The sequence below is a fragment of the Tinamus guttatus genome, unplaced genomic scaffold, assembly GCF_059628265.1.
Source record: "Tinamus guttatus ecotype Peru unplaced genomic scaffold, ASM5962826v1 Tinamus_guttatus_pri_ptg000007l, whole genome shotgun sequence".
Classification (NCBI taxonomy): Eukaryota; Metazoa; Chordata; class Aves; order Tinamiformes; family Tinamidae; genus Tinamus; species Tinamus guttatus.
Genome location: NW_028288541.1, coordinates 1690059 through 1716558, shown reverse-complemented (window position 1 = coordinate 1716558; position 26500 = coordinate 1690059). Strand labels below are relative to the sequence as shown.

The 26500-nt window shown below is 47.0% G+C and overlaps 2 protein-coding genes across 2 annotated transcripts; one reads left to right on the top strand and one right to left on the bottom strand.

Moving 5' to 3' along the window:
* Positions 1-7180: 7180 nt before the first annotated feature.
* Positions 7181-12595, bottom strand: CDC25C (cell division cycle 25C). Its single transcript, XM_088521692.1, is given in 13 exon segments — positions 7181-7460; positions 8002-8113; positions 8234-8367; positions 8561-8659; positions 9018-9080; positions 9468-9569; positions 9823-9975; positions 10231-10314; positions 10755-10889; positions 11227-11322; positions 11554-11631; positions 11776-11809; positions 12459-12595. Coding segments are annotated over 13 exon segments (1368 nt in total). The 3' UTR covers positions 7181-7319.
* A 3938-nt stretch (positions 12596-16533) lies between these two features.
* On the top strand, positions 16534-26160 carry LOC104571372 (C-terminal-binding protein 2). The gene is made up of 9 exons (XM_088521663.1): positions 16534-16659; positions 17106-17260; positions 17347-17491; positions 19895-20101; positions 20711-20925; positions 21699-21829; positions 21989-22116; positions 22692-22812; positions 23885-26160. Exons 1-9 carry the CDS (start codon positions 16611-16613, stop codon positions 24054-24056), a joined length of 1323 nt encoding a protein of 440 aa, XP_088377789.1. The 5' UTR covers positions 16534-16610; the 3' UTR covers positions 24057-26160.
* The last annotated feature ends 340 nt before the right edge of the window (positions 26161-26500 follow it).

The following is a 26500-nucleotide window of genomic DNA, read 5'->3' as shown; positions in this document are numbered from 1 at the left end:
TGGATCCTCAGATCCTTGTAATACAGATTACAACCCAACAGCCTCTAATGAAGAATAGTAGACCTGTACTACCCCGTGTACAGGGTTCTCCAAAGCATCACAGTAAAAATAATTTTATTCTCTGTGTAGGTGTGAACCTACAGCATACGTGCTGCTTTTTCCTATCAGTCAGCTGATTTACTGGTGGAAAGTACTAATGACTCTCTTGAAATATTGGATAGTAGCTATTAGAATAAATTAATTAGCATAAAATTAACTCTTTGTATGTCCACAACTCCATAATGAAAGGGGTTATTAAAGCTAGTTAAGAGTTACATAACTACTGAGAGATCAGCTTACTCTTTGTTTTACTGTTGACTAAATGGATATAGAGCAGTGATTGGTCAAAGGACATTCAGTGAATCTCTGCTAGTAGAGTTGACTATAGAAGCCACAAATTTAGGATCCTAGTTCTCGGGTTGTTATTCACTCCAGGGCAGTAGATGTGCTATTGGCATACATGTCATATTATTATATAACTATGTTTTGAAATAAAGGAGAATATTTGATTACTAACCTTGCAAGCCAGCAGCTATACTACTTTGGGTGCTTGTTCACATGCTACCTGTAGGAGTGTGGACAGCACAGGCACTTAAACTGAAAGACTTTTCCCCTTATACAGTCTTTAATACTGCATTTGTTTTCCTCTTCCCACAAACAACACCTTCCAAAATGTGGTTAAAAATCTTAAACTTCCCCTTCTGGATTCATTCTCTCATTTTTCTTCACTTTTACGTCCTTTTGTAGGCTGATCAGTTAATTCCTGTCATGTCTTGGCTTCCATCACTGGTTAGTGCAAGTTATACAATTGGCTCTTAGCCACTGGACAACTTGGCTGTTATCAGACAACTGAGCGGTAAGAAACCTTGTGAAATTCAACAAGGCCAAGTGCAAGGTCCTGCACCTGGGGAGGAATAACCCCAGACACCAGTACAGGCTGGGGACCGACCTTCTGGAGAGCAGCTCTGCAGAGAGGGACCTGGGTGTCGTGGTGGATGACAAGTTGACCATGAGGCAGCAGTGTGCCCTCGTGGGCGAGAAGGCCAATGGGATCCTGGGGTGCATTAAGAAGAGCGTCTCCAGCAGGTTGAGGGAGGTGATCCTGCCCCTCTACTCAGCTCTGCTGAGGCCACATCTGGAGTATTGTGTCCAGTTCTGGGCCCCACAGTACAAGAGGGATGTGGAACTGCTGGAGAGAGTCCAGCGCAGGGCTACAAGGATGATCAGGGGCCTGGAACATCTGCTCTATGAGGAGAGGCTGAGGGAGCTGGGCCTGTTCAGCCTGGAGAAGAGAAGGCTGAGACAAAATCTGATCAGTGTCTATAAGTACATCAAGGGAGGGAGTGAAGAGGGTGGTGCTGGCCTCTTTTCAGTGGTGGCCAGCGACAGGACAAGAGGAAACGGCCACAAACTGAAGCACCCAAAGTTTCACAGGAACTTAAGGAAAATTTTCTCAACAGTGAGGGTGACACAGCACTGGAACAGGTTGCCAAGCAAGGTTGTGCAATCTCCTTCTCTGGAGATCTTCAAAACCCACTTGGACGCAGTCCTGTGCCACGTGCTCTAGGTGACCCTGCGTGTGCAGGGGGGTTGGACTAGATGATCTCTAGAGGTCCCTTCCAACCTTTATGATTCTGTGATTCTATTGATACTGGAACCTTTTTGCTTTCTAATCCTTCTGCCCTGTGCCCTTTCAGAGTCCCCTCTCCCATGACATTTTATGTCATCTTGGTGGGAGAGGATAAATAAGGGCTGGTCTGTTTCTCCTTGAGGAGAAGGGCTTTGCAATGTGTATTTTTGAACTCAAGAAGAAAAGGATGATGTTCAGCCTAAGGCAGCCAAATGCCTTCATGTGCAAAGTTAAGAGGATGTCTGACAACTCCAATGTTGTTGACCGTTATGAGGATTAATTTACAACTCTGACATAAAGTTTGCCAACCTTTTGCTTCCCTACCAGAACAGTTCATCAAAAACATCCACAGCTCACAAGAAATTGAGACCACATATCAAAACCTTCCATTGGCCTTGCTGTGGCAATAAGAATCTTCACAAGGGTCCTAGTAACAATGATGTAGTTCTTTAGATTCAACAGAGTAGCCCAGATGGATGCCTAGTTACTAGAACAATAAACAGTGAGTACAACTCAGTTTCTATGATAGGAAAAAAAAATCTCTGGGCTTTTACCAAGAGAATTTCAGTCGGGAATTCTTTGTGTTGTTCTTCAAGTTCATTGAAGCTATCACATTTTGTCTCCTCAAACTGCTTCCAGGCTATGAAGGAGTTGATACAGTGCATAAAAGTTATAGTAAGAACTCATTCAACTGGTTTGGGTGCATGGCAGTCCATATCCATGTTACATCTTATTTTAGAGTATGCGTGAGGTGCAGGCAGTCATCTATGGATCAAGTCCATTCAACATGCCAGTGCTGTTTTATCATTAGTTGCTCCTCTCTACAGTGGTGGGAAGATCCCTGCAAAATCTGCAGGAGGATATTGTTTCACTTTCCTCTTCTGGACACTGGGGAGTTCATTTCTATGAAATGAGTGCACAAATCTTTGGTCTCCTTCTGAAATTACTGTATACCACTGTATTAAAGCAGGCAGCAATATGTACCGTGCATTTCTACTCTGCATCTGGGGCTGCCACAGCCAGAGAAGAATGGATTTGACCAAACAAAACTTTTTTTTTTGCAATATGTGCTAAATTACTCAGTTGTATCTTATTTTATTTAGTATAGTGCTCATCTTCTGAAGATTATAGCATATTGGCACTTTTGCTGCATTTTACAGAATTTGATCACTACAACCCTTTTTGAGTCAAAACCAGAGCTTGTCACTGAGCAATCTCGCTGTCTATCAGTGAGCAGAAGATGCTGAGACTTGGGCAGCTGAGCCTTGACCATTTGTAAGACGTACTAACAGGGTACTACTGCAGGAGGCAGCATAGAGGAAGGCTGTGCAAACATTTCTTTGCCTGGGCTAATATTTACAGCACCACACTCTGCTCTTAACAGGGCTAGAGACAGACACCAGACACTCACAACTCACATTAACACCTGTACACTATGGAAACATTAACCTAAAACAAACAGGCCAGCAGAAGTTAATGTCTATATTCATAGAAAACCAAACAAAACCTTTTTCATTTCCTAACATGAGTGCTAGTGCCCTATGAACAGCTCTGGCTGCTCATTGCCAGTTCAAGGATTTGCCATCCAAAGCAGCAATCACCTTTTTTTTTTTTTCTTCAGTACCTGTGGTATTTAGCCACTTGTGGCCCCAATAGTCCTATTATTTTGTTCTATCATTAAAGTATTCAAAACTGGTCCTTTATTCTGACCTCAGTTTTGTTCACAACAAGATTAAAAGACTAAGACATTTAGGTGTCTGTCTGGATAGTTGCAACATCATGTATCTCAATAATTCTCTTTAAGTCATCCCACAGAAAACAGGAACTAGCAAATCTATGTGATAATATTTGAGTGATCAGAGTGATTGATGTGCTGAACAACAGAGCTTCAATGCAGAGGGACCTTGACAAATTCAAGGGCTGGGCCAACAGAGACTTGTGATTTTCATGAAGGAGCTTGAAATTCTGCAACAGGGCAGAATGATCCCATACATACAGACTGAGAACTGGCTAAGAAGCAGCTCCACTGGAAAGAATTTGGAGGTTGCACCAGTGTGCCATCATCCTGACTAAGACAAACTGGATACTATGCTATATTAGGAAGAGAATGGTTAGGGAATTGAAGAAAGCTTTTCCTTTCTGCTTTGCACTGGTGAATCTGCATCTGGGAATACTGTGTGCAGTTTCCTACCCACCAGACTCAGGAAGGATGTGGAAGAACTAGGGAGTGTCCAGTGGATAGCTACAAAGATGGTAACATATGATCCTGCAAAGAGAGGTAAAGGGAACTGGCTATGTCTGGCAGATGACATAACAAGTGACAGTGGCCACAAGGAGTAGCCTGAGGGATTCAGATAGGACGCTAAAAAGCTTTTTCACTAAGAAGTTAATGCAATACCTAAAGCAATTATTCCAAGAAATGTTGGAGTCTCCATCTTTGAACATTTCTCAAGACTTAAAGGAAAAGCCTGACCTGCTCTGGTGTTGATGATAGTACCACCTAGAGCAGACTTTGGACTAGAGACTCCCTGAATGGACAAGCCTTCCCACCTGCTTGTCCAGTTGCATGGCTAGTGTGCACATGTTTGACTGTGAGGTTCTGGTGCAACGTAAGTCGTGAACAGCTCAGGAGACTGTTTGTAAGGGGAATCACAAAGTCTTTCTTAAAGAGTGAAAAGAACAAGTTCCTTCTAACAAACAACACTGTTCTGCTACTTTGAGCCTTATTTTTTCAAAGACAAAAATAGAACAAGTAGCGATATCAGCCCAGAGTTAGTGTTATTAACTCATTCCACTAGATTTTGATTAAAAGACATTTAAGTGAAGGACTACGAGCCCTGCAAATGGAGGATTGTTGTTTTGATCCTGATATTGAGAATGCATATTGCCAAAGCATCTGCTTGCCCTTTCCTTGCCTAAAGTGAAGCTAAATTAGCATGCAGGACAGCAGACATGGCAGCAGCAAGACAGACTCGGGCACATACTGCAGTACTTGCGAGCAGTAGCTGCAGAAACACAAGCTGTACTGAACATGGTAACAGAAAAATAATGGAACTGAGAACAAGATTTTACAACTGCTGTAGGCTGACAAGGTATCTAAACAAACACAAGAGAATCAGAGTGACAGAACATGCATGAGACTAGTTTCCCTGGATTCAGTAGCAACCCCACCAGTAGTGAAATGGCTTGAGTTTCTGTTCATTCGGAACCATCACCCAGGTGGAGGATCACACTGGAGTCAGCAGGCTCCAGCTGCTTTCAGTAGGGCTTTATTTTAATCACCCGTGCACATTTTCACCTTTTTGGCTGTGACGGAGATGGGCACATGGCAGAGCAGCCGCACAGGGGCTGATGTTTACTTTGCATCTTATCAGCAGCTTTAGATGCTTTAGAGACTGCCAGGAAAGACCCGGGTACGAGCCGCTCCCACATGGCAGGACTTTGAACCACGACATAGGGCTGCTGTGTCCAGATGGACAAGGCTTTTCTACTAGTCATGCCCCTGGCAACAAGGTTTCTAGGACTGCCAATTTATTTGTTTTCCTTAAAAAGAAAGAAAAAGAAAAAAAAACACATCACTCTCTCTTTATTATTTTATTTCATTTTATTTTATTTTGGCATACAGCTAATTACTAACCCTAAGACCCTAAGAACTATCCACGAGATACATGGTTAGCAGCCTGGGATGCTACCTCACTGTGAGAGGCTTTATAGAAACCCTATCACTAATATGCTCATGCATCTCTAAAGACTTAGGTAATCTGTAATAAAACGGAATATGCAGTTCCAGCTAGAGGCCCAGATCAGGGCCCTGCTCACTGCGTGCTCAGTTGGGCAGGCAGTATAGCTAGGACTAACACAGGCTAGTACCCAGCTATCTCTGCCTGATCACGTATATCATGGTAGAGTTCCTGTATTGGAGTCTGTCCAGGTTGTGAGGGCTGAGGCTCAGGAATATGAGACATCCTGCTGGGCTCTGCAGTTTGTTTGTGCTGTCTTTCAGGAGATACCTGTCCTAATTTCCTCTGCTTTTTCCTAGGAGCGAGATGTGCTGGAAGAGCAGTTGCTGTGCCAGAGCATGGCATGGCCCCTGGCCGTGCTGCAGGAGTGCCATCTTGTGGGTCCCTTCCCCAGGCGGTGCCTGGTAGGTCTGGACAGAGCCCTCCTGGGTGCACAGCCAGGGAAGTACCCAACCCATTAAAGACAAGCATCCACTAAGTGGTGTGAAGAAAATAGATAGGGACAGTGCTATGTTTATTCCTATCATCCCAGCAGATGCATGGAAAAGGTGATTCTCTTCTACCACTGAATAAGATGCTAGGGCTCTCGCGTGGGTTCTGCAAGGTTAAGAGCTGATAACTGAATATGGATCCATCTTCTGAGGTTCATGGCTCTCAAAAACATTTCTCCTTGGGGCAGAGAAAGTTAAAAGATGCCAACAGAACAAATGGCTGATAGATTACAATTTTTTCTCCTTTGTCGTCTAACTGCATTTCAACAGAAAAGCAGTATTTGCTTCTTTTTATCCTCTGCTACCATTGCCTCCATTTTGTGCCTTTTTGAATTGTAGTTGCAAGCTCTGTGGTGAGGGGTAACTTGGCTAATATACAGGCTGCTACTCTATGATAGCTTGGTAATATTTTAACTTCAGGGGTCACAAAGCTAAGACTGTTGTCCCATTATGCACATTCTCGGCGCACCTTTCAAACCTTTGGGGTGGCAGAAGAGGCAAAGTAAGAGCAAAGTCTCTGAAAACAGCCACCCTTAGTGGTTCTATAGGAGGATGTAAAAAACGTTTTCAGAAACAATTTGAGCAGCTGTTTCCTACAGAAAGCTGTCTGCTAACCTCATCTAGTGGCTGCTACTACATATGTAAAGCTATCAGAGTTTCAGCCTTGTCTTCCTCGCCCCAAACAGTCTAAATGGAGATAGCAGCAATTCAATTACAGTGAGCTGCTATTCAAGAATTATTTGCGAGTGTGGTTTAATAGCTGATCCTTGGGAAGGGCATGGCTGACATATCAATAAAACACAATACAGAAGCTATAGTTTTTCTGACTCTCACTGTTGATCTTTAATGGAGGCGGTTTGCTGGAAACTGACTTGCTAGGCATACTGATCCTGGCTGGTACTGGGCTAAGAAAGCACCATTTTAGATAACCAGAAGCACATGCATGCTTATCTTTCTTAACACTGAATTGCCACAGGGAGGGAAGAACCCTGCTAAAAACACCTTGGTTTGTTCTAGCTGTTTATTATTCCAGTCATGACAAATAACAACAAAAATCTACATTAAACAAGAACATGGAGACTCATGTCTGGAGCAGGAGGCTGTGAGAGCTCAACCCATGACACACCATCTTTCAGCCTTTATGCAAGATAGCCTAGCAGGAGGTTCAGTCTTTACTGAACAAAGCCTGTTCTTTCTCCAGGCAGTTATGCTACACCTTTTATTTGTGGCTTTCTCTTGAGCCTGTGTCTTTCAGAGGCAATATCAAAACTTTCAAAACAGATCTCATTCGTCCTTGCAGTCTCAAGGGGACAAGGCTTTCTTTCACCTTTCCAGTCTGGCTGTCTTCAGAGACCATAGCTTTGTTGTGAAAGACAGAGTCATTTTATGAAGCTTCTGCTCCAGGTATAGTTTCGGTGCTCACAGTTTCATGAGACGAGTAATCTGCTCACGCTTCCTCCGCTCCACATTCCATGACTTGTTCTTCATGCGGAATTTCATCAGCTCTGCTTTGAAATCCCGATGATGCATTGGACAGTAGCTCTGAGGGTTGCACAGATCCTGAGGAATGAAGGAAAAATACATAATGTTCATTAATTGGCAATGAGGGAATGGTGGTCAGATACAACCAGTAATTCTGTCACAGGAGTCAGTATGTTCTCACTGTGAGCAGAATAGCCAAGACCTACAGGTGAGACAGGGGCACAGTCCACTGTCTTAGGCAGCCTGAGAAGTGTTCTCAGGCTAGAGAACACTTAATTTGAGTGCACTCAAATCCTTGGGATCTGATGGGATACACCCATGAGCACTGAGGGAGCTGGCTGATGTCCCTGCAACTTCACTCTTAAGTGAAGTTCCTCAGGACCAGAAGGTAACAAGTATCAGTCATCTTCAAGAAGGACAATCTGGAGAACCACTGGCTGGTCAGCTTCACCTTGATCCCTGTGAAGGTAATGGCACAACTAATCCTTGAAACTATTTTAAGACATAGGAAGGTGATCTAGAATAGCAAGCATGGATTTAAAAAGGGGAAGATTGTGTCAGTGTATTCTCAAGGAATTTGCTCCTAACTCTACCTCTTGCCCAGAGGTCCTGCCATTACCTTGTACTCAGAGAAAAAATCCTTATAGCCCCCCTTCAGGACATACAGCTCAGGGTAATGCAGCGCAGGGTACTCATTCATGGCACGATCTTCTTCCCTAAGATAGCGACACCTTTGAATGCCAAGAAGGATGCAGTCAGCAAGGGAGGGAGTTACATCTCAGCATGAACCATTATTTTTGCTAAAGGCACTTTCTTCCCACCCACCAGATACAGTGAAGGTCAGAGCTCACATTTTGGGACCCCTCTCAGAGGAGAATTCACAGTGAAACACAAGGATCAGACGTTTCTGTGGCACAGAAGGGAGAAGAGGCTTCTTCAGGAAGAACTCAAAGATGTCTTCCTGCCTGTGAAAGTTAACAGCTCCCTGCATGGAGAAGACAACCATTGGCCCTCAGCAATGTCACCTCTTCCAACAGTCTGCCATGACAAATACATTTAAAACCATGGGAGACAACAGCATGATTGGGATATTGTTTCATCTCTTTAAGCCTCTCTACCTATTCTCCTTCCCCTCCCTCTCAGCTCCCTTCTACCATGGCTTAATCTAGTTCCCTCACCTTGATGTGCCCCCCCTTGTATTCATAAGGGTAACGGCAGTCAAGGATGTAGAACTTGTCAATCAAGCTTTGAAATTGCCCAGAGAGCAGAGCAGCCACCTGTAAAACATAAATGGAGTATTTTCATAGAGTTGTAACACAGAGTTGTCATGGTGAAAAATAAAAGCAGGGAGAGGGGGATGGCCAAGACAGAGTGCTCTGGCTTCAGAGTAAAATCTGTCTGGGAAAGGGCCATTTCACTGGGTTTAATATACATAGAACCATGACCTTAGCTAACATCCAGAAACAGCAGAGGGGCTGCACAAGTGACACAGAACACCAGGTTCTACTAAACTCCCTGGATATTGAAGCATATTAGTGAGGAAGGCAAAGAAGCAGTTGGGCAGCGTGGTTAGGTAACAGGCAGAAAGACACCCAGTCTCACAGGGAGTGGACAGAAGGAAAGACCATTGCTCACAGTCTCTGGAGTGATGTAGCGCAGATCTTGGTGCCGTCCTGACACTGTTGGTAGTGCATACACCTAAGGAGACAGCAGTAATAGCTCAGAAAAATAATTACTGACACACTCCTTGTCCTTGAAGCCGAATAGGTTCTCAGGATTCACCCCCAGAGCAGCTGTTCCCACTTTCCCTCCCAAAATACCCCAAAATGTCTATCTGAACACATAAATTGATGTGCTTGAAATCGTCAGCATCTTCTTCCTTATGCCCCCATATGGCAGCAGGTATTTCATTCAAATACAAGTTTGTTTCACAGAAAGACCAAATTAATTCCTTTCACATTTTCATCTTGCTTTCATCTTGTTTGCTGTGCAACCAGGAAAGTCATTCAGTCATTTACAAACCAAGTCTCCAGCAGTCCTTCCTCTCAGTTATCCTGAGAGCAGGGGGCTAGAGCAAACATTTACTTTGGAGAAGTCCCCGATGAGCTGTCTGAGACCATTGTCCTCATCTAGGAGTTTGATGATGTCCATGTTGGAGAGTGAAGCTGTCTTCTTCAGAGTCGCACTCTGCAACAAAACAGCCATCATCAATTGTCTACAGTATGCAAGTACTGCAACTGAGGTGCAGTCTTATAGATTGTCAGGCTTCTTCATCTGCAGTCTGGACTATCCCCAGAACACACTGCCTGAGCTGATTTTTGTTTGTTTGTGCAGACCCAGATGTTGCTGCTTCTAACTGCAAAGAAATGTAAGGGCAGGGACCAGACTTAAATACCACAACATAAATGGAGAAGATTGATTCCCAAGCTATCTCCCTTACCCGCTCTGCTTCATTATGCACTTGGCTGCACCTCCGTTTCATCTTTACAGGAGTTTCATTATCCTGGCACATGACTATTCGTTTCAGTACTGGCCTGTTCAAATTCTCTGGCATTGAAGGAGAGCGGTACAGACGGCTTCTGTTCATGGAGACCTGGCCCAGAATAGGAAAAAAAAAGTCACAGAGGACATAATGTTGACAGAGCAGTGCTGTAAAATTTGCAGTGGGATTATGCAGGTCGCCTTTTACAGAATGCTGTCAAGTTACAGGTAAAAGCTGTTCTTGCCATGACAAACAGCGGATACTAAATTATGCAAATCCAAACGACTACAGGCAAAAGTTGTTGCCGCAGATCCCGGGCCCTGTTTAGGTCCTTTGCCATAAGGCATTGTAAGGAAATGCACTCACCTCGCTGATACTGATGTCTTGGGTGAGAAGGGGTCCAGAGAGCAAGACAGCCATGCTGGAAGACAGATCCCCAGCTACCAGTTTCTGCTGAGCGGGAGATGAAGTTGAAAAGCACAGGGAGCATTAAACATGCAATTGCCACAACCAGGGGTAACCTGTGAGTGTTTGCATCCATAGCTGATGTGGAAATTATGCTCAAGTGAAAAAGCAATATACATTTGAAAAAAGCTGTCATATATCCAGGAAGGCTATTCTGCCTGTCTCAAGTCAACTGCGTTTTCCCAGATACAGAAGAGCAGTAGGTCTACACCTTCTATCTGCTACACAGCATCCTATAACTTCCTCTAAATAACAGCTACTAAAGCTGTCCAGTAACAACTTAAGAACAGTGGAAATGCTCTCTAATGCATACAGGCTTATGGTACCCTTGAAATTCAGGCCAGCAAAAACTGTGCAGTGCTAACTTCTCCACCCAGCAAGTCACACCATGAAGCAAAACATACTATGCTTACCTCCCTGCTTACCTCCATCTCTTCTTGTTCGTTGGGGAACAGCTCTGCAAAACCATCCACGCTCCCCAGTATTCTCTGTGTATAAGATTCTGTGACAGCGATTGGGCTGCCCAGATCTTTCATCTCAGACAGCAAGCTCCCTGTGTCCTTCCAGGGGAATAGAAAATGCTTATATCATATGCGACCTATATGCAAAAGTAGCTGCAGACAATGTAGCTTTCTTAGCACAGCTGAGCAGGTTAGTCTGTGAGCATTAGCTATGGCTGGACCATAGCAAAATCCACTAGCTGCATCACAAAACCACCATACAGTAATATATGTGTACACAGGCATCTCCATAGTTTCCAGCCAGAATTTCTTCAGATAGCAGACTCTGCCCTGTTCTTTATCCATAGAGGCAAGATGAGACCCTCCTAACCTAGGCTTGGGCTACCATGACACTACTGCCTTAGCACCCTACTAGGAGACTGAAGCATGAACTCACAAGTGGAGGAGTCAACAGGGTCAGAGGGTCTGGGCCTTCCTTCTGAAACAGCAGGCCTCATGCAACATGATAGCCCAAGTACTTAAACCAACTACTCTCTCCTGAAAAGGATGAGGAGAAAGGCCTGAATCACTTCAGGGATGCTCAAAACCAGCATCCTCAGTCCCAATATCTAGAACTCACAATGAGTGACTGTCCTTCCCAAACTGCTAGAAGGATCTGCAGAATTCAGAGGCTTTCCCCCTCCCAGATTCTGATTCCTGTACCAAGGAGTCTCAAGCTAACAGGAAACATCTCTGTCCTTTACCTGTCTGAAAGCAAGCTCACCTTTGGGGGGCTATCAGTCTCCCTGCTGTCTTGCTGGACAGCATCTTTGAAAGTTGGTGTAGAGCACAGCACCTGTGGCTAAAATGGACAGAAAATATTCACTGCGGATCCTGAGAACCGCAGCCAGCAGCCCAGTACTGAAGCTGCTCACAAACACTGCCTTCCTTCTGGCTGTCCCTCACATGCGTGGCAGCCCTTCCTCCAGGGAGTGGAGCTGCTTACCGGTAAGGGTCTCACATGCTGCTTCTGTGACACTCTGTGGGGAATAAAGTTGCCAGTCAGATTTGCAGCAGGCAGCTGCATGCAGTACGCAACTTAATTTCACCTGTTCATGAAACTGCTGCTCTAAGTGGGGTAAATGCAACTTTCCATTTAAATCTGTCTTCTCCCTGAGGCTGCTGTGGAAGCAGTAGTTTTTTTTTTTTTTTTTTTTTTTTTTTTACAAAGTATAAGCCTGTCATCCAAGAATTACCATAAGTGTCTTCAGAAGCGACAGCAGCAAATCGCTCAGAACATAGTAAAAATTATGTGTGGCTAGCATTGGGCCAGAAGGACGCTCGTGTCTGTCACTAAGATCTCCAGCAAAGAAGTGATCTTAAGAGGAGGCGTTTGGAAGGGCTGCTCAATGAGCTGTCTTATGGAAGCCAATCAGACGGCCGCACATTAACTCCCCTGTGGGGGCCCACGGCCGTGGCCCCGCGCGATCGCCAGCGGGCAGGGCCAAGGCGGGGGCGCCCCGCGGGAGGGCGGGCAGGGGCCGCGCCGCCGCCCCAGCGGCTTCGGGAGAGAGCGCGGCCGGGACCCCCGGCCGGCCGCAAGGACTCCTACTCGGGCCCCACCGCCGCTCTGCGCAGCCCGGACCGGCTTCCCTCCCCCGCCGCGGGCCGGGCCCCGCCGCCCCTCACCCGGGCGCCGTGCTGAGCCGGCGGAAGCCGCGCGCCAGGTCGGCGAGCGGCGTGCGGGGCCGCTCGGGGCTGCTGGGCGGCGAGCGGGCGGCCCCAAGCGGCGGGAGAGCGGGGCGCGGGCGCGGCGCCCCGGCCATGCCGCCCGCGGCCACGCTTGAACGCAAATCGCACGCGCCGCCCCCCGACGGCCAATCACGGCGCCTGCCGCCCCGGCGGCCAATCGGGTCGGCGGGCGGGCCGCGAGTCCCGAGAGAGGAGACGGACCCGTGGGAGGGTCGTGCCGCGGGAGGCTCGGCCAATCACGGCCCCGCCTGCGGGAGGCGTGGCCGCGCCCATAAAGGGAGGCCCCGCCCCCGCGCCAGAGGCTGTAGTGGCTCGCGGGGCTCGGCTCGGCTCGGCTCGGCTCGGCTCGGCTCGGCTCGGCTCGCCCCGCCCCGCCCCGCCCCGCCCCGCCCCGCCCCGCCCCGCCCCTGAAGCGGCCGGGCCGCCCTCGCGCCTGCGCCGCCGTCTCGGGGCGCTGTCTCGGTGCCGTCTCACCCGCCGCTTCCGCGGCTCCGAGCGCGGGGCCGGACCGCCCGGAGCTCTCACCCGGCGAAACGGGCCTTAGGGGGCTGTAGGAGCTGGAGCTCCCGTAGGACAGGGCAGCCCTGGAGCCTGGCTGCCAGCTGTCCAGTCTGCAGAGCTGCCAGCTCAGTGGTTTCCTCGCACCCGCGCAGGCCTTGTCGCCAGGGCCTTTCCCCTCGGCGCGAACATGATCAGCGTTGGCGTGGGGACCAGGACGGCCATCTCACACACATCCCGCTCAGCCTCCAGGTCAGTGCTGGCACCTGGAGCGGCAGCACCGGGGCTCTGCCCTGCCTCAGCACTGTCCTTCCTCCCCAGGCCAGACGTGGAGCGAGACGAGGCTGTCCTGCGAAGGAGGCAGAAGCAGATTGACTATGGCAAGAACACTGTGGGCTACCAGCACTTCCTTCAGCAAGTCCCCAAGTGAGGCGGTGCTGGGCTACAGAATTACCCGCAGTCCTGGTTCTGGTCAACTGTAAATATTCGTGGGGCAAAGCGCCTGCAATGCCCGTTTCACAGCCCTCTCCCTTTGAATGCAATAAGAATAACTCCATGACCTTTTCTTATTTCCGCTGAGGGTGTATCCTCGTGTTTCATCAGTCTCCTGCCAGAAGCTGGATGTCTTCTGCATGGCATTCTGGCAGTTGTGGGGAATGGGGAGATTTGCTGCCAGATAAGAGGGTTTCAGTAAGGTTCATTACTGCTAATGATACTGTACTTTGCTCTTAGGGCTGCTCGGCAGCCAGGCGTTCACCCTCAAACTCCAAACAAGTACAAGAAATACAGCCGCCGCTCCTGGGACATGCAGATCAAGCTGTGGAGACGAGCTCTGCATGCCTGGGATCCTCCTGACAGGTGTCCTGCTCAAGATGCACCAGGACTTCTGGAAGACACTTCTGTCTGTTGCCCTAGGTGTCTATTCAGTTGTATACAAGAAAGATCCTCTTTGAAGGAAGGAAAAAGGGGGAAATCTACTCATGCTAATCTTAGATGTGTTCACACCTGTGGGTTCTCCTCTGTTTGTTGGTGTTTTTCACGCTTGGGCAGCTCAAGCTTATTAAATGGCATTGGCTCAGTGTGCATAGCAGGCATCCTGTGAGATTTTGCACTCTGAAGCATGTGGGGCTCCTTAGAGGAGCGACCAGAGGCTCTCAATGCCTGCCACTTCTTGTGGCTGTTCAGCACCTACCGCTGCAGTCCTTCCAGCTCCTCTCTGTGGACTGAAGAATTAGGTGCTGCCACCTGTGCTTGCTGTCACCCAGCTTTGTTCCATCATTGCTGACAACCCCTGGGACGTACAAATCCAGGCTGTGGGCTTGGGTCTGTTACTGTAGTGCTCATGGTGCAGGCATTCTTCTGTAGCTTAGAGGGAGGGGACCTGACCACTTAACCCATTTCAGAGAAACAGCCCTGGCTTTTGGCGTGTTTAATGCATCGGGCAACTCGACGGTGTTTCCTTCCTGGCCTGGTGAAGATGGCTGTTGGCCTGCACGGCAGGGGCTGGGGGCTGCAGCGGTGTGCTCCTGTCACCTGCAGCCTGAAGAAACCCTGTCCAGAGGTGCAGCGGAGGGGCAGGTACGTGCAAGCACTGGGGCGCCGCAGTGCTCACCAGGACGCGGGTGCTACGCTGCGGCACGGCACTCACCGGCCGCTCTGTGCCTGGCCTGCAGCTCGAGCCGGTGCCGCTGGGACCTGCCTGGCCGTGGCTTCCCAGGGAGGATCCTGACACCTGGCTGTGCCACCCGGGAGATGCACAGACCTGCCCCTGCTGCTGCTGGATGACACTGTAGTGGCCCTGGGGTGGCCCGACCGTGCTCGGCCCCATCCATTCCTGCCCGCACTACCAAGACCGGCCCGGGGATGCTTCCACCAAGGTGCTCGGCACTCATGGCTGTGGCAGAACAGGTGGCAGGTGTTGGAGGAGCTGCTGCTCAACGAGTGCCTGGTGTGGCAGCTCCTGTGCATCATTCCTGGACTGCCTTGATGGGGCTGCAGCAGCCATTGCTTGCCATGGACCCCTGTGGTGCAGCTGCCACAGGGCACCTGGGCAGCGGGGCCTGCTGACACTGAGTGCACCCTTCTGGTCTTGCTTGGTTTGGCCTCCTCCTCTGCCTCCTATTCTGTGTCCCTTCCCTTTCAGCCTGTGACCCCAGCTCAGGAATGAGCTGGCCACTGGCAGTCGGGGAGCAAATGTGCTCCTTCTTTCATGTGCTCCTTTGTGTGGATGTCTGAGATGCTTCGACTTGGTGTCATCACACTCAATCAGCAGACTCTCCTGCTATTGCTTTTGGAGAAACACAGATAGTGGAGGTGATCTTTCCTTTACATCCAGGCTCCCACTGTGATATCTTAATGCTCTGCTGAGGGAAAGGCGAGTTAAGTTTTGGTTATGCAGAATACAGGCTGGGATGAAGAAGATTTATCACTCACTGTGTCCTCAGCTGTCCTGTCCTGCTTGCTCCATTTGCATGTTTTTTTTGCCACCCCACCCTTCCCACGAAGTTTGCAAGCTTCCTCACTTGATCAGAAGAAAAATGTTTAGGGAAATTTGGGTAGAAATGACACTGGGACCTCCGGCCAGAAATACGGCCATCACTAGTAATGCTGATGTGTTAGAAACTTCTGTGTTCCTATGCGGCTCCCTCGCATAGGGAGCACAAGCAGTTGTGGTGACTGGGTGGGAGGCTGGAGCATGCTGACAGCCAGTGCACAAGTGGGGCCAGACCCTCCTCCAAGATAGGCAGTGAGCATCCTCCCCCAGCAGACAGCTCAGAGCAGGACTTTTCTCTAAGGAGTTATTGCTACATGGGATTGCGGAGTGCTGGGCTGATGGCGTGGTGTCTTCGCAGGACACGTGTGGGGAACATGGCTGAAAGGCAGAGTGGCAGAAGCAGAGATGTTCTGAGTGGCTCCCTGTTTTGTCTCCTTCCTGGGAGTCCTGACCCCACATCCTAGGATTAATCCTTGCCCAGGCAACGTAGGCTTTGGTAACCGCCGTTCCTGGCGGCCTCCTTGCAGCTAGGACACCTCTCAGTGCTGAGCTGCATCTTGGACATCTTGGGGCCTCTTCCACTTGGGGAAGGAGTTCAGTTCCCTTTCCCAAGCTCGCTCTCTGATCCAGAGGAGCCGCCTTGGCTGAGCACAGCCAAGCCCAGGGCGCCTGTGTCCCCAGTTCTGGTAAAGCCTCTGCCGTCCCACTCCGGTGCCAGGTCGGTAACGAACAGAGTCACTGGGCCCCGTCACTGAGCGCCTGGGACCCGGGGCACCCCGGGCTGCGCCGCTTGTCGCGCTCGAGTCCCGGCCCCTTCGCGCAGCGCCTCCCGCTGCAGGGCGGCCGCAGCGGAGCGGCCCCGGCGCCCTCCGCACGGCCGCGCTGCGCAGGCGCCGCGAGGGGGCGGGAGCGCGAGGCACGGGGCGGGCGGGCGTCGCCGGAAGCGCGTGGCGCTCTGTACTGCGGCGGCTCTATGGTTTCTGGGCGGGCTTGCAGCCGGCCCTTCCGCTTCCGTCCGGGAGCCGCAGCGCGGCGGGCGCGGGCGGCGGGTGCCTTCGCAGCGCCGCGGGACGGCGCGGCCCGGCCCGGCGCGGCCCATGGACCGGCACAAAGTGAAGCGGCAGCGGCTGGACCGGATTTGCGAAGGTGAGGGGTGGGTGGGCACCTCCGTCGCGCCCGGCAGCTCCGCGCAGGCCCCGTGGCCCCGGTAGCGCCGCTTCCTGCCGGGCCCTGCGCGGCGGGAGCCGGTGTCGCCGTGGGGCCGGTGCAAGGCCGAGACGGCGCCTCAGACGCCCTGCGCTGCCCCTGGCTGCGGGGGAAGCGCTGGAGTAGCAGTCGCAGAATCGTTTTTTTTTTTCCTTCCTTCTTCCCCCCCCCCCCCTTTTTTTTTTCTCTTTTCTTGCTGGCTCCTTTCTTCTAAGATCGGTTTTGCTATTTGCTTCTTTTGTTTGGACTAATTCCTACCCAAATACGGCAGACATTTAAGTGAGTGAGTGGCTCTTTCTGGGTAAAGAAGCATTTAGACTCCCCCAAACCGCGGCTGCAGAAGCCCTGTGTTGCACACAGTCCCTTGTGCTGACTTCCCTCAACAGGCATTCGCCCTCCGGTTGTGAACGGCCCCATGCCGGCTCGCCCGCTGGTTGCACTCTTGGACGGAAGGGACTGCACTGTGGAGATGCCCATCTTGAAGGATGTTGCTACGGTGGCGTTCTGTGATGCTCAGTCAACTCAGGAAATTCACGAAAAGGTGCAAACGAATGTGTGTAAGCATTTGAGCATGAAGGTTGGTTGATAGAGATTATTTGCTTGACTTGGAGTGATTTTTATTCATAGGTGCTGAACGAGGCGGTAGGCGCTCTGATGTATCACACCATTACCCTCTCTCGTCAGGATCTAGAGAAGTTCAAAGCCCTCAGGGTCATCGTGCGCATTGGCAGTGGCTACGATAATGTGGACATTAAATCGGCTGCAGAGTTAGGTATGGCAACACTGTTAGCCTCACTGTATGTGGTTCTCTGCCTTTACCTGGGTGTTTTTAACACTGTTAAGTACAAAGATTTTGAGCTGTTTATTATTGGGCATCTTTAGGAAGAAGAAAAATATCTCAGCTGGTAGGTGGCTTAAGAATGATCTGGGTTTCTCACATTATTCTGCTATAGATGTCACAGAACCTTTGCTACTGTCTGGGATTCAGAAGCCTAAATACAGTATCTAGATAATTTCTTCTCAGTGAGGTAATTTGGGGTTGTTTGTGGGAAAAGCATTGAGCAAGCCGTGATGTCTGAGCATCTGCGAATGTCTATGTGGGGTAAGCTCACTGTAGATACTTGACTTTTTTTTTTTTTTTTTCCTCCCCCTGTTAGCTTTTATGTGCAGGTAGGTTCTGAGTCAATGCATCATTAGAGATTCTTTTTGAAGCTTGGAGTCCAGGAATGTGCACTCACTGGGTCAGATGACAAAATGCTGCCTTTTTATTAAACACACGGCAATGTGACATTTGGACCCTGTAGCCCTCTTGGGGAGGCTGATAATTTAAATGCCCCTTCTTTTCTAGGGCTGTGTCTGTGATTTGAAACCGTTCCTAATGCAAAGTGGGTTTAAGCTTAAACCAAATACAAGCAGAAATTTTTAAAATTCAAACAGACAACAAATTTTCAAAATCTGTAAGAACAAGTTAGTTTCAAATAAATGAGGAACACCCATCTGTGCGGCACTTGAATTAGGTGTAAAAACTCACTCTGAATGATTCAACTGAATATTCTCAAGTGTTCCTGGCAAGATTTTTGGCTGTCATCCACCCATTACGTTTTCAGGAAGCTAGACCATGCTTGTGGCTCTCTGCTTTTTATAGTTGCAGTTCTTATTTTTGACTCATTCAGAATCAAAGCTTTCCTTTTTCCTCACTGAGAATTCTTTTCGCATCAGATTGTGCTTCCTGCTTTCATGTGGGGGCGGGAAGGAGTGTGTGGTGTGCCTTAGGCATGCGCAGATCTCCTCTCACAGATGTCTTCTATGCTTAGCCTGGCCCCTTAATTCATTTGGAGACGTGGCACCATTCTTTACGAGTTCTGAATATTCAAGTCAGACCCGATAACTGTGGTGTGGGTTTGTGTTTTCCACATTTGTACATTGTATTTCATGTAAATACATGTTTGTATCTTATCTAGTTATATAACAGATTAACTTATGTAGCTTTTTTGAAGTTGAATGAAATGTTGAGCAGGTTAAAAGAAGTTAGGTTTCCATCTCCCTTCTTCATCTTGCCTGTGTCTTCCGTATGGTATTACAGCACAGTTGTGAAAGAACAAGAGAAGAGGGGTCTGATATCTGGGATTGTGTTATTCTCCTTGTTCCTTTGTGAGTGTATGGTCTGAGTTTGTTTAAATATCTGCTCTGCCATAGGCTTTCAGTTATATTGTAAACTGAATTGTATGTGCCTTCAGTCATCACCCAGATTTCATTCCTACTTTTCAGGTAGCTGGTGGACTTCTGGGAAGAAGTTGCCTTGGCTTGTCAAGTGGCTCGGGTTACACACGGGGGTTTTAATCTAACTAGTTGTTACCAGAAGCTTTGCCAGCTGAAAAATTCTGTTGTATACATGTGTCCATTCAGGTGGTAAAGATGATTGAATGAAGGATGGTAGCAGTGTAGTAATGTTATCAGCCTGTTATTCTGGTGGGCTGTTCAGGAATGACTAGGTTGTGCTGTAGTGCTTAGACATGTTCCTGTTTGCTGTCAGTAATGTATGCTTTCAGGACCTTAACTTTGCCATTAGTGATTTACCTGATCATTATAGACGTGGCTTTTATGGTCCCTTGTGGCTAGATGTTATCTCTAGAGTAGGAGCATTATGTGTCACTATTTTTAGATGCAATTTCAAATGGATTTCAAGGGGCACCTATGGTTTCTGTTTGCATTTAATAAGTTATTGTCACTCCTGGGGAGGCTGATGCTTGCCATAAGCATCTGGAATCCAAGGCCTGAAAGAGATCAACCATCTGTCTTCTTAATTCTTCTATACTCTGTCAGTTAATCTGTCAGGAATGCCTCTGGTATAAGTTTGTCTTTTGGATACAGACTTTTTCAAATAGTGATTTTCTTGGGCTGCTTTTATAATCCAGTTTTCTCATTTCAGACTGATTATCTGGTGATGCTGACAGTCTAATGATATTTAGAAGCAAGCAGTTGTGTTTTCCGGAGGTTAGAATGCTGACTGCTCTCATTCATTTTGCTGCAGAATCAGCTCCTGAAGTGTATCCTGTGTGTTTTCTTGGCAGTAGTTTTGAAGCACAGAGTTGTCTTCTAGCCCTTGTGCCTTAAGAGCTGCATGTTGGTTTAGTGTGATGCTAAAAAATCTTATTTGAACTCTGTGGCTTTGTAGGCATTGCAGTTTGCAACATCCCTTCCTCCTCAGTAGAGGAAACTGCTGACTCCACTCTCTGTCACATCTTGAACCTCTATCGCCGTGTTACGTGGCTACATCAGGCTATGCGGGAAGGGAATCGAGCCTCGAGTGTAGAACAGATTCGAGAAGTGGCTGGAGGTGCTGTGCGTATCCGTGGGGAGACTTTGGGCATCATTGGACTTGGTAAGTGATGGGGATTGTTAGACTAAAAAGTAAACTGTGAATGTTTTGGGGAACTTGGAACTTGGGAATCACTGACTAAAAGGTGGATAATTTTACAGCTGTTCGTTGTGAAACACACTAACTCATATGGAATGCTAGTGCCCTATTCTGTGATGCTGGACATCTTCAAGAGTAGGGTGTATGTCATGGGATTGGGGCTTTTCTTTACTCAAATAGAAAAAATGGAACATTCAGACAGCTCTTCCTAGTGATTTTTTCCCGGTGTGGCAGGCTCTGTATCTTTAACACAGCCACCTGAAAGCTTCCTCGAGCTCTTGTAATCAGGTTGTTGCTGCCTTACTGCCTCAGAGTACAGATCTGACTTGAAAAACACCTCCTTTAAGGCTAAATGAAGGCTATTGCATGGGGAAAGACGAGAGTAAGCAGCATGGGATCAGCATTGAACAACCTTCTCTGGATCCCTGTGGCAGTCCAGGGCTGCAGTATCTTGGGCCCTGGCAGTAAACTCAGTCTGAGTAAACTCAGTCTAGGATCCCAGTCTCCCTCAGTATCTTGTCTTTAAAGTTTGTTTTACCTTTCCTTGATGATTGTGGGTTTTCTTTTGTGAAGGCCGAGTTGGACAGGCAGTGGCTCTGCGAGCCAAGTCCTTTGGCTTCAACGTGATTTTCTATGATCCATATCTGCCGGATGGAGTGGAGCGATCCTTGGGTTTACAGCGAGTAGGAACCCTGCAGGATCTACTAATGCACAGCGATTGCATCACATTGCACTGCAGCCTGAATGAACATAACCATCACCTCATCAATGACTTCACTATTAAACAGGTGCAGCAGGAGCTTGGTTTCCCCCACAGAATACTGTGGAAATGAATGCAAACGCAAACTGCTGCTTCCCCAGAGGCTGAGAGCGTGTGAATCCTGCTGCCTCTGCTGTGTGCCTCCTGCTGCCTTTGGGGTCTGGGAGCGTGTGGATCTGGGTGCCTGTGCTTTGTGCTGTATAGAATTTCTTGCTAAGAGGAGAATAGGACTGGCTCTTTTTGCTGAGTAATTTCACTTAGAATGTTTTAGGTGATCGAATAGTTTTAAATTACCTTTAAAATGAGTAACTGCTGGTTACAGCCAGGTGTGGTGTGGCTGGGACTAAGCTTCTTTATGCAGCTCTGCCAAAACATCTCTGCCCAAGCCCACTGCAAGCCCCAGTCTTGGGCTCTGTTCCAGTAGTCTAAATGTCTTTAAGTGCTTTCGTGAACACCAAAGTCCAGCTTTGTATAACAGGATGCTTGATTCATGTCCTCTTTTTTTTTCTTTTTTTTTTCTTTTTTTTAGTAGTAGGATGACTATGGAGTGCAAAACTTGAGCTCCTCCACTTCTACCCTTGTTGTCTTACAGTTTTATTTATTTATTTTAAATTTCTTGAGCATTGCTTGCAGGCATTTCCCCTGTGTTTAGCTTGGCAGTGAGAGCATTCCTAGTCTATTCTCTGACTGTCTAGGCCTCTTCTAATCACTGCAGGCTCCTGCTCATTTCCAGTAGACTTCACTTTGCTTCCATGAAATAGTCTCATTCTCAACCCATTTAATTTTTTTTTCCTTTTCCAGATGCGCCAGGGCTGTTTTTTGGTGAACACAGCCCGAGGAGGGCTGGTAGACGAGAAAGCCTTAGCACAAGCCTTGAAGGAGGGAAGAATCAGAGGAACAGCGTTGGACGTGCATGAGTCTGAGCCTTTCAGGTAACACTGCATCTATGTGCTTGCTGCTGTTCTGCAACTCCCCTGCACGAGGTGGTTCTTTCATTCTGAGTTACAGTGATACCTGGGAGGACAGATGGGCTTATTGCTTTTGGGGAGAAACCTTTTTTTTTCTTTTTTTTTTTTTTTTTTCCCCCACAGCTTTGCTCAGGGGCCCTTAAAAGATGCACCCAATGTGATCTGCACCCCTCACACAGCCTGGTACAGTGAACAGGCTTCCATTGAATCCAGAGAAGATGCAGCTAAAGAGATCCGCAGAGCTATTACAGGTAAGGAGCAAAGTGGTGTGCTCTGCAGCTGCTGCTGGATTAGGATTCTTTTGTTAGTTTGCTGCAAAGATTATGTAATGGGAACTGCTGACTGTTCCTAAAACTTACAATCAATGATTTGTCTCCCAAACTAGACTATGATTTGGTAATTGGCTCTCTATCTTGCAAGAATCTTGTAGCTGTTACTGGAGTGGCACTTTCCCTCTGTGAAATAGATTTGTACTTCTCACCGTGTACATCTTCTAAATTCTTTGCAATAATTCCTCAAACAGTTATACTGTCTATCTTATTCTGGAGTAGCACATACCGTCTCCTGGGAAAGGTGAGACCTGACAATTGCAGTTTATATGGCTGCTAGTATCTCCAAGATCCCAGAAGTGAAAAGGAAAGCTTGGTTTCCTGTAATTTTCCAGAGACCAGTTTTTCATAAGACAAATCTCCCCTGCCCAGTGTTATCCTATGAGAAAAGATGAGAAAGGATACTGAGCATTTCCTTTCTGCTTTCCTTTGCAAATGCTTCTGGAAATAAGTTTGTCTGTCTCTGTTTTTGTTTTTCGTTTGTGGTGCTCCTACAGGTCACATACCTGATGCTTTGAGGAACTGTGTTAATAAAGAGTATTTGCTGTTAGCAGCTCAATGGTCTGGTATTGATCCTGCAACTGTCCACCCTGAACTCAATGGAGCTGCAGCTTACAGGTAAGATAAATTCGTTATCTGAGTTACTGCTTTTATGAATAGATATCTTTCTGTTGAAGCAGACTAACATGTCTCCATGTCTGAGAATTCCTTATGCCTGAAATCAAATATATTCCTGTATGATCTGTGGTATAGGCTCTTTTCAATAATCTAATAGCAACATGTCATCAGGTGACTTAGAGACACAAAGCTTCAGGAACTGTACCAAGATTTAAATGTTTTATTGATTGTCTTTATTATCAGTTAATTTTTATAAATCCTTGCAAGATATGCCCAAGAGACTTATGATGTTTGAAAACCTGCTAGGTTTTCAAGATGGCCTGAAAAGGGGTGTCTTAACATTTAAAAGTTGTTCATATTATTATTGCTGTATAAGCAAAAAAACAGTTAGCTGTACTGCAAGCTTGGGCTATAAATAAGAGAATTGTTTACAAAATATATTGATCAGTGAATGGGGCATGACCTAAACAAGGTGTGTTTCAGGCTATTTGTCTGTTAGAGACCTGCCAAGTCATTGTGGGCACATTGCTTCCCTTCTGTTTTTCACCCATGTGTAAAGTAGGAAATATATTCTCTAAGACAGCTCCAGATATAGTGACAGAGAGGAAGAATGGAAGGAAAGGGTTTATTAGACACTTATTAGTTTCTCCTATTTTTTTTTCATCTTATATTTGCCTATTTTCTTAATTTAGCTTTTTTTTTTTTTTTTTTTTTTTCTTCCCTCCCTGTCTTACAGCTAGTGAGAGATAACTGACAGCTTGCACTTCTGCTGGTGGGGAGGGAATTTCCAGCCTTTCATGGTACCTCCATGCATTATCTCATAGCATTTTCTGTTGGAGACAAGTTTTGTACCTGTTTTGTAAATGCTTAGTATGCAGCCTGACTCTCTCTCTGCCTGTCTGGTACTGGGAAATAACTGACACTCTTCAGCCCTGTAGATATTTCCTGTATTCCATCTCTGAGTGGCTTTGTTAGAGATTTGTATTCAGCAGGTGGGTGAGGGCACAACTTCTTTCCCTTTGCACAATTCCTTTTGACAAATGTGTAATTTCCATGTTTCTGTTGGTTTCAGGTTTCCTCCAGGAGTAGTGGGGGTAGCAACCCCTGGGCTTCCGGAACCACCAGTAGTGGAGGGGATTGTAGCTCATGGGATTCCTTCTGTTTCTCACTCTGCTCCACGTACCCCTTCCCCAGGAGAGACGAGCAAACTGGATGCAGACAGAGAGATTCCTGCTGACCAGTAGCAACCTCTCCTCTTTTCTGGCAACAGAAAAAGAATGGGAGGGTATGTCCTCCTAGGACTTTCTTTAACACCCTTCAGAGACTGTTCCCTGTTCATACAGGACAGGAGAATGCATTTCATTACTGGCAAACTTAGCTCTTGCCTTTATTTTGTAACCTATTTAGTTTTAATCTCTTGATGAATCTTCCTCCTTTTCTGGGGCAGGGCAGCAGTGACCTTGCCTCCCCTTGGAAATACTTGGTTTAACCAATGTGGTTTCCCATATATCTGCCTCGGTTGTCTGTAACAGGGAACTGTCCTTGTGCACTTGAATACAGGAGAGGTGGGAGCTGCCTGATAGACAGGTACTAACAGCCAGACATCAGTGCACATTTTTCAGCTGTGATGTATAGCAGCTTAAGTTTCTTTTGACTGAATATCTTGACGTGTAAGCACAGGGAACATTAAGACAGGATTACTGAACTGGAGAGGTTATGAATACTGTCTGTATTATGCCCTAGGCAGAAGGCTCAGCTCTCCCTTACCTTGCTCATTAACCTCAGTAAGGTTTCTGAGAGAACAGGTATGGTGCAGGCATTCCTAGTTCTTGATCATATGAAGTTTTGTCTATGCAGTATTAGGCCTCAAGGTAAAATAGGAGATAGTGACAGCCTCACATTCACTCTTGTAAATGATTTGGAAGTGATTACAGTGTCCTCAGATATGTTTTGGTGCCATGTGTATTTGTGAGGCTTCAGAAGAGTTCACTCTGGAGTCTTGTTTACCTCAGAAAGCAAGAGAATGCAGAAATAGGAGAAACTTGCACCAGAAGGATAGCAAGTAGCAATAATTTGCAGCTGCAATCACTGATTGATTCCTCGCACACAGTACCTCACAGTCTAATAATGCTGTTTATCTACAAGATAACTACTAATGTTATCTGTGCTACAGAATTTCACTGATGTAACTGCATCAACTAAAGTACCACACCAGTGCTGGTGATGTGCGTGTCTGTGCTGATGGAGAAGGCAGCTTTCAACAGTTGACCAAATTGCTTCAGGTGGTGCATCTCTGCTAGCATATACTGCATCTCCAATAATGGGCTGTGCCGCCAGAGCAAGGCAGACCCTTTTAATATGAGCAAGCCCTGCAATATAAAGGGAGAAAGAGAGCACAGTTACCTCCTCATGTGAGGGCAAGTCAGAAGTGTTTCTTTCAAGGCTTTTCCACTTTTTTACCAAATGATTGAGTATGCACCACTTCTTTGAGGGTGGAGGAGTCTTTGGTATAATGAGTTCCACTGGAGAAGATTTTTCTTAATTCTAAGTCTTCTTTTAATTTCATCTTTAGTTATGGACTTTCCATGTACACTGAATTGACAGTTCTCTTGAGATGCAACAACTCCTGATTGATTTCTCTTGCTCAGGTATATTAAAAAAAAAAAAAGTTGCTGTTTGAGGCACATGCTATGTGTGGACCTGTCTGCCTTTTCTCCTTCTTTTTGTGTGTCTCTTGGAGCTGAACAGCTGGGAACAGAGTGGGAATACAACTTAAAGGATGAACAGTTCTGGTATTGGAAGCATCTATTGATAGAACTGCATAAGATTCAGTGAGGAGTGGACTAGATGATGATTAGGTTGTTCACAGTTTGCAAAAGTGAACAAAGCTTTCAGACTCTAAGTTTTCAGGCTTTTTTAAATGGTTTTAAGTTATTCTTCAGTCCTGCCTTCGTATACTGGCTTACTGTGTAACTTAACTGCTGATACGGTGAGGTGAGTGGTTCTGTCTCCACCAGCTTTCTTGGCAATTCAAGGAAAGAAAATAGGCAGGAAGTGAACTTCAGGTGTTTTTCTTGTGGATTTTTAACTGTGTAGCGCTAATGAGACGATGTTAGTTCTGTAGTACTGAGTGTCTTTTTTGATGAGGATTTGTATTGGTACAGGCTCTTGGGTTTTATGTTTTCCTGATTGATGCTGATTTTATTTAAAATTCATGTACCTCTTTGGCTGCTCATGTTTAGCAGGCCAGACTAGGAATTCATGGTAGGCACTAGTTTAGAGGAGAAATTTTTGAGCAGAAGCCTGAAGCTCAGAGCACTTCATTTGGAGCTGTACCTGCAATAACCAGCAGCAATTTGTCTTAGTTCTCTGTCTCCAAGAAATCTAAATTTAACAAGCTACTGGCTCAGAAAGCTGTTCCTACAGGCTGATGAGAAAAAGATTTCTTTAGGATCTGAGAGCAGATTTTCTTTCTACTGCTGTAGTAGGGAAACAGTCTGTCAATAAATGCTGTTTTCTTATTTGCTACTGAAAATTTCTGCCCTGCTTAGAGGTTCAAGCATACAGATTATTTTGTGGTAAGGGGCTTCTAGTTATGAACTTTATAAATGCAGAGGCTCAGAGTCAATTAATCTTGTCTCTTCTAGAGCAGAATGCAAGATACATTTTAAGAGGCAGCATTTTTTTC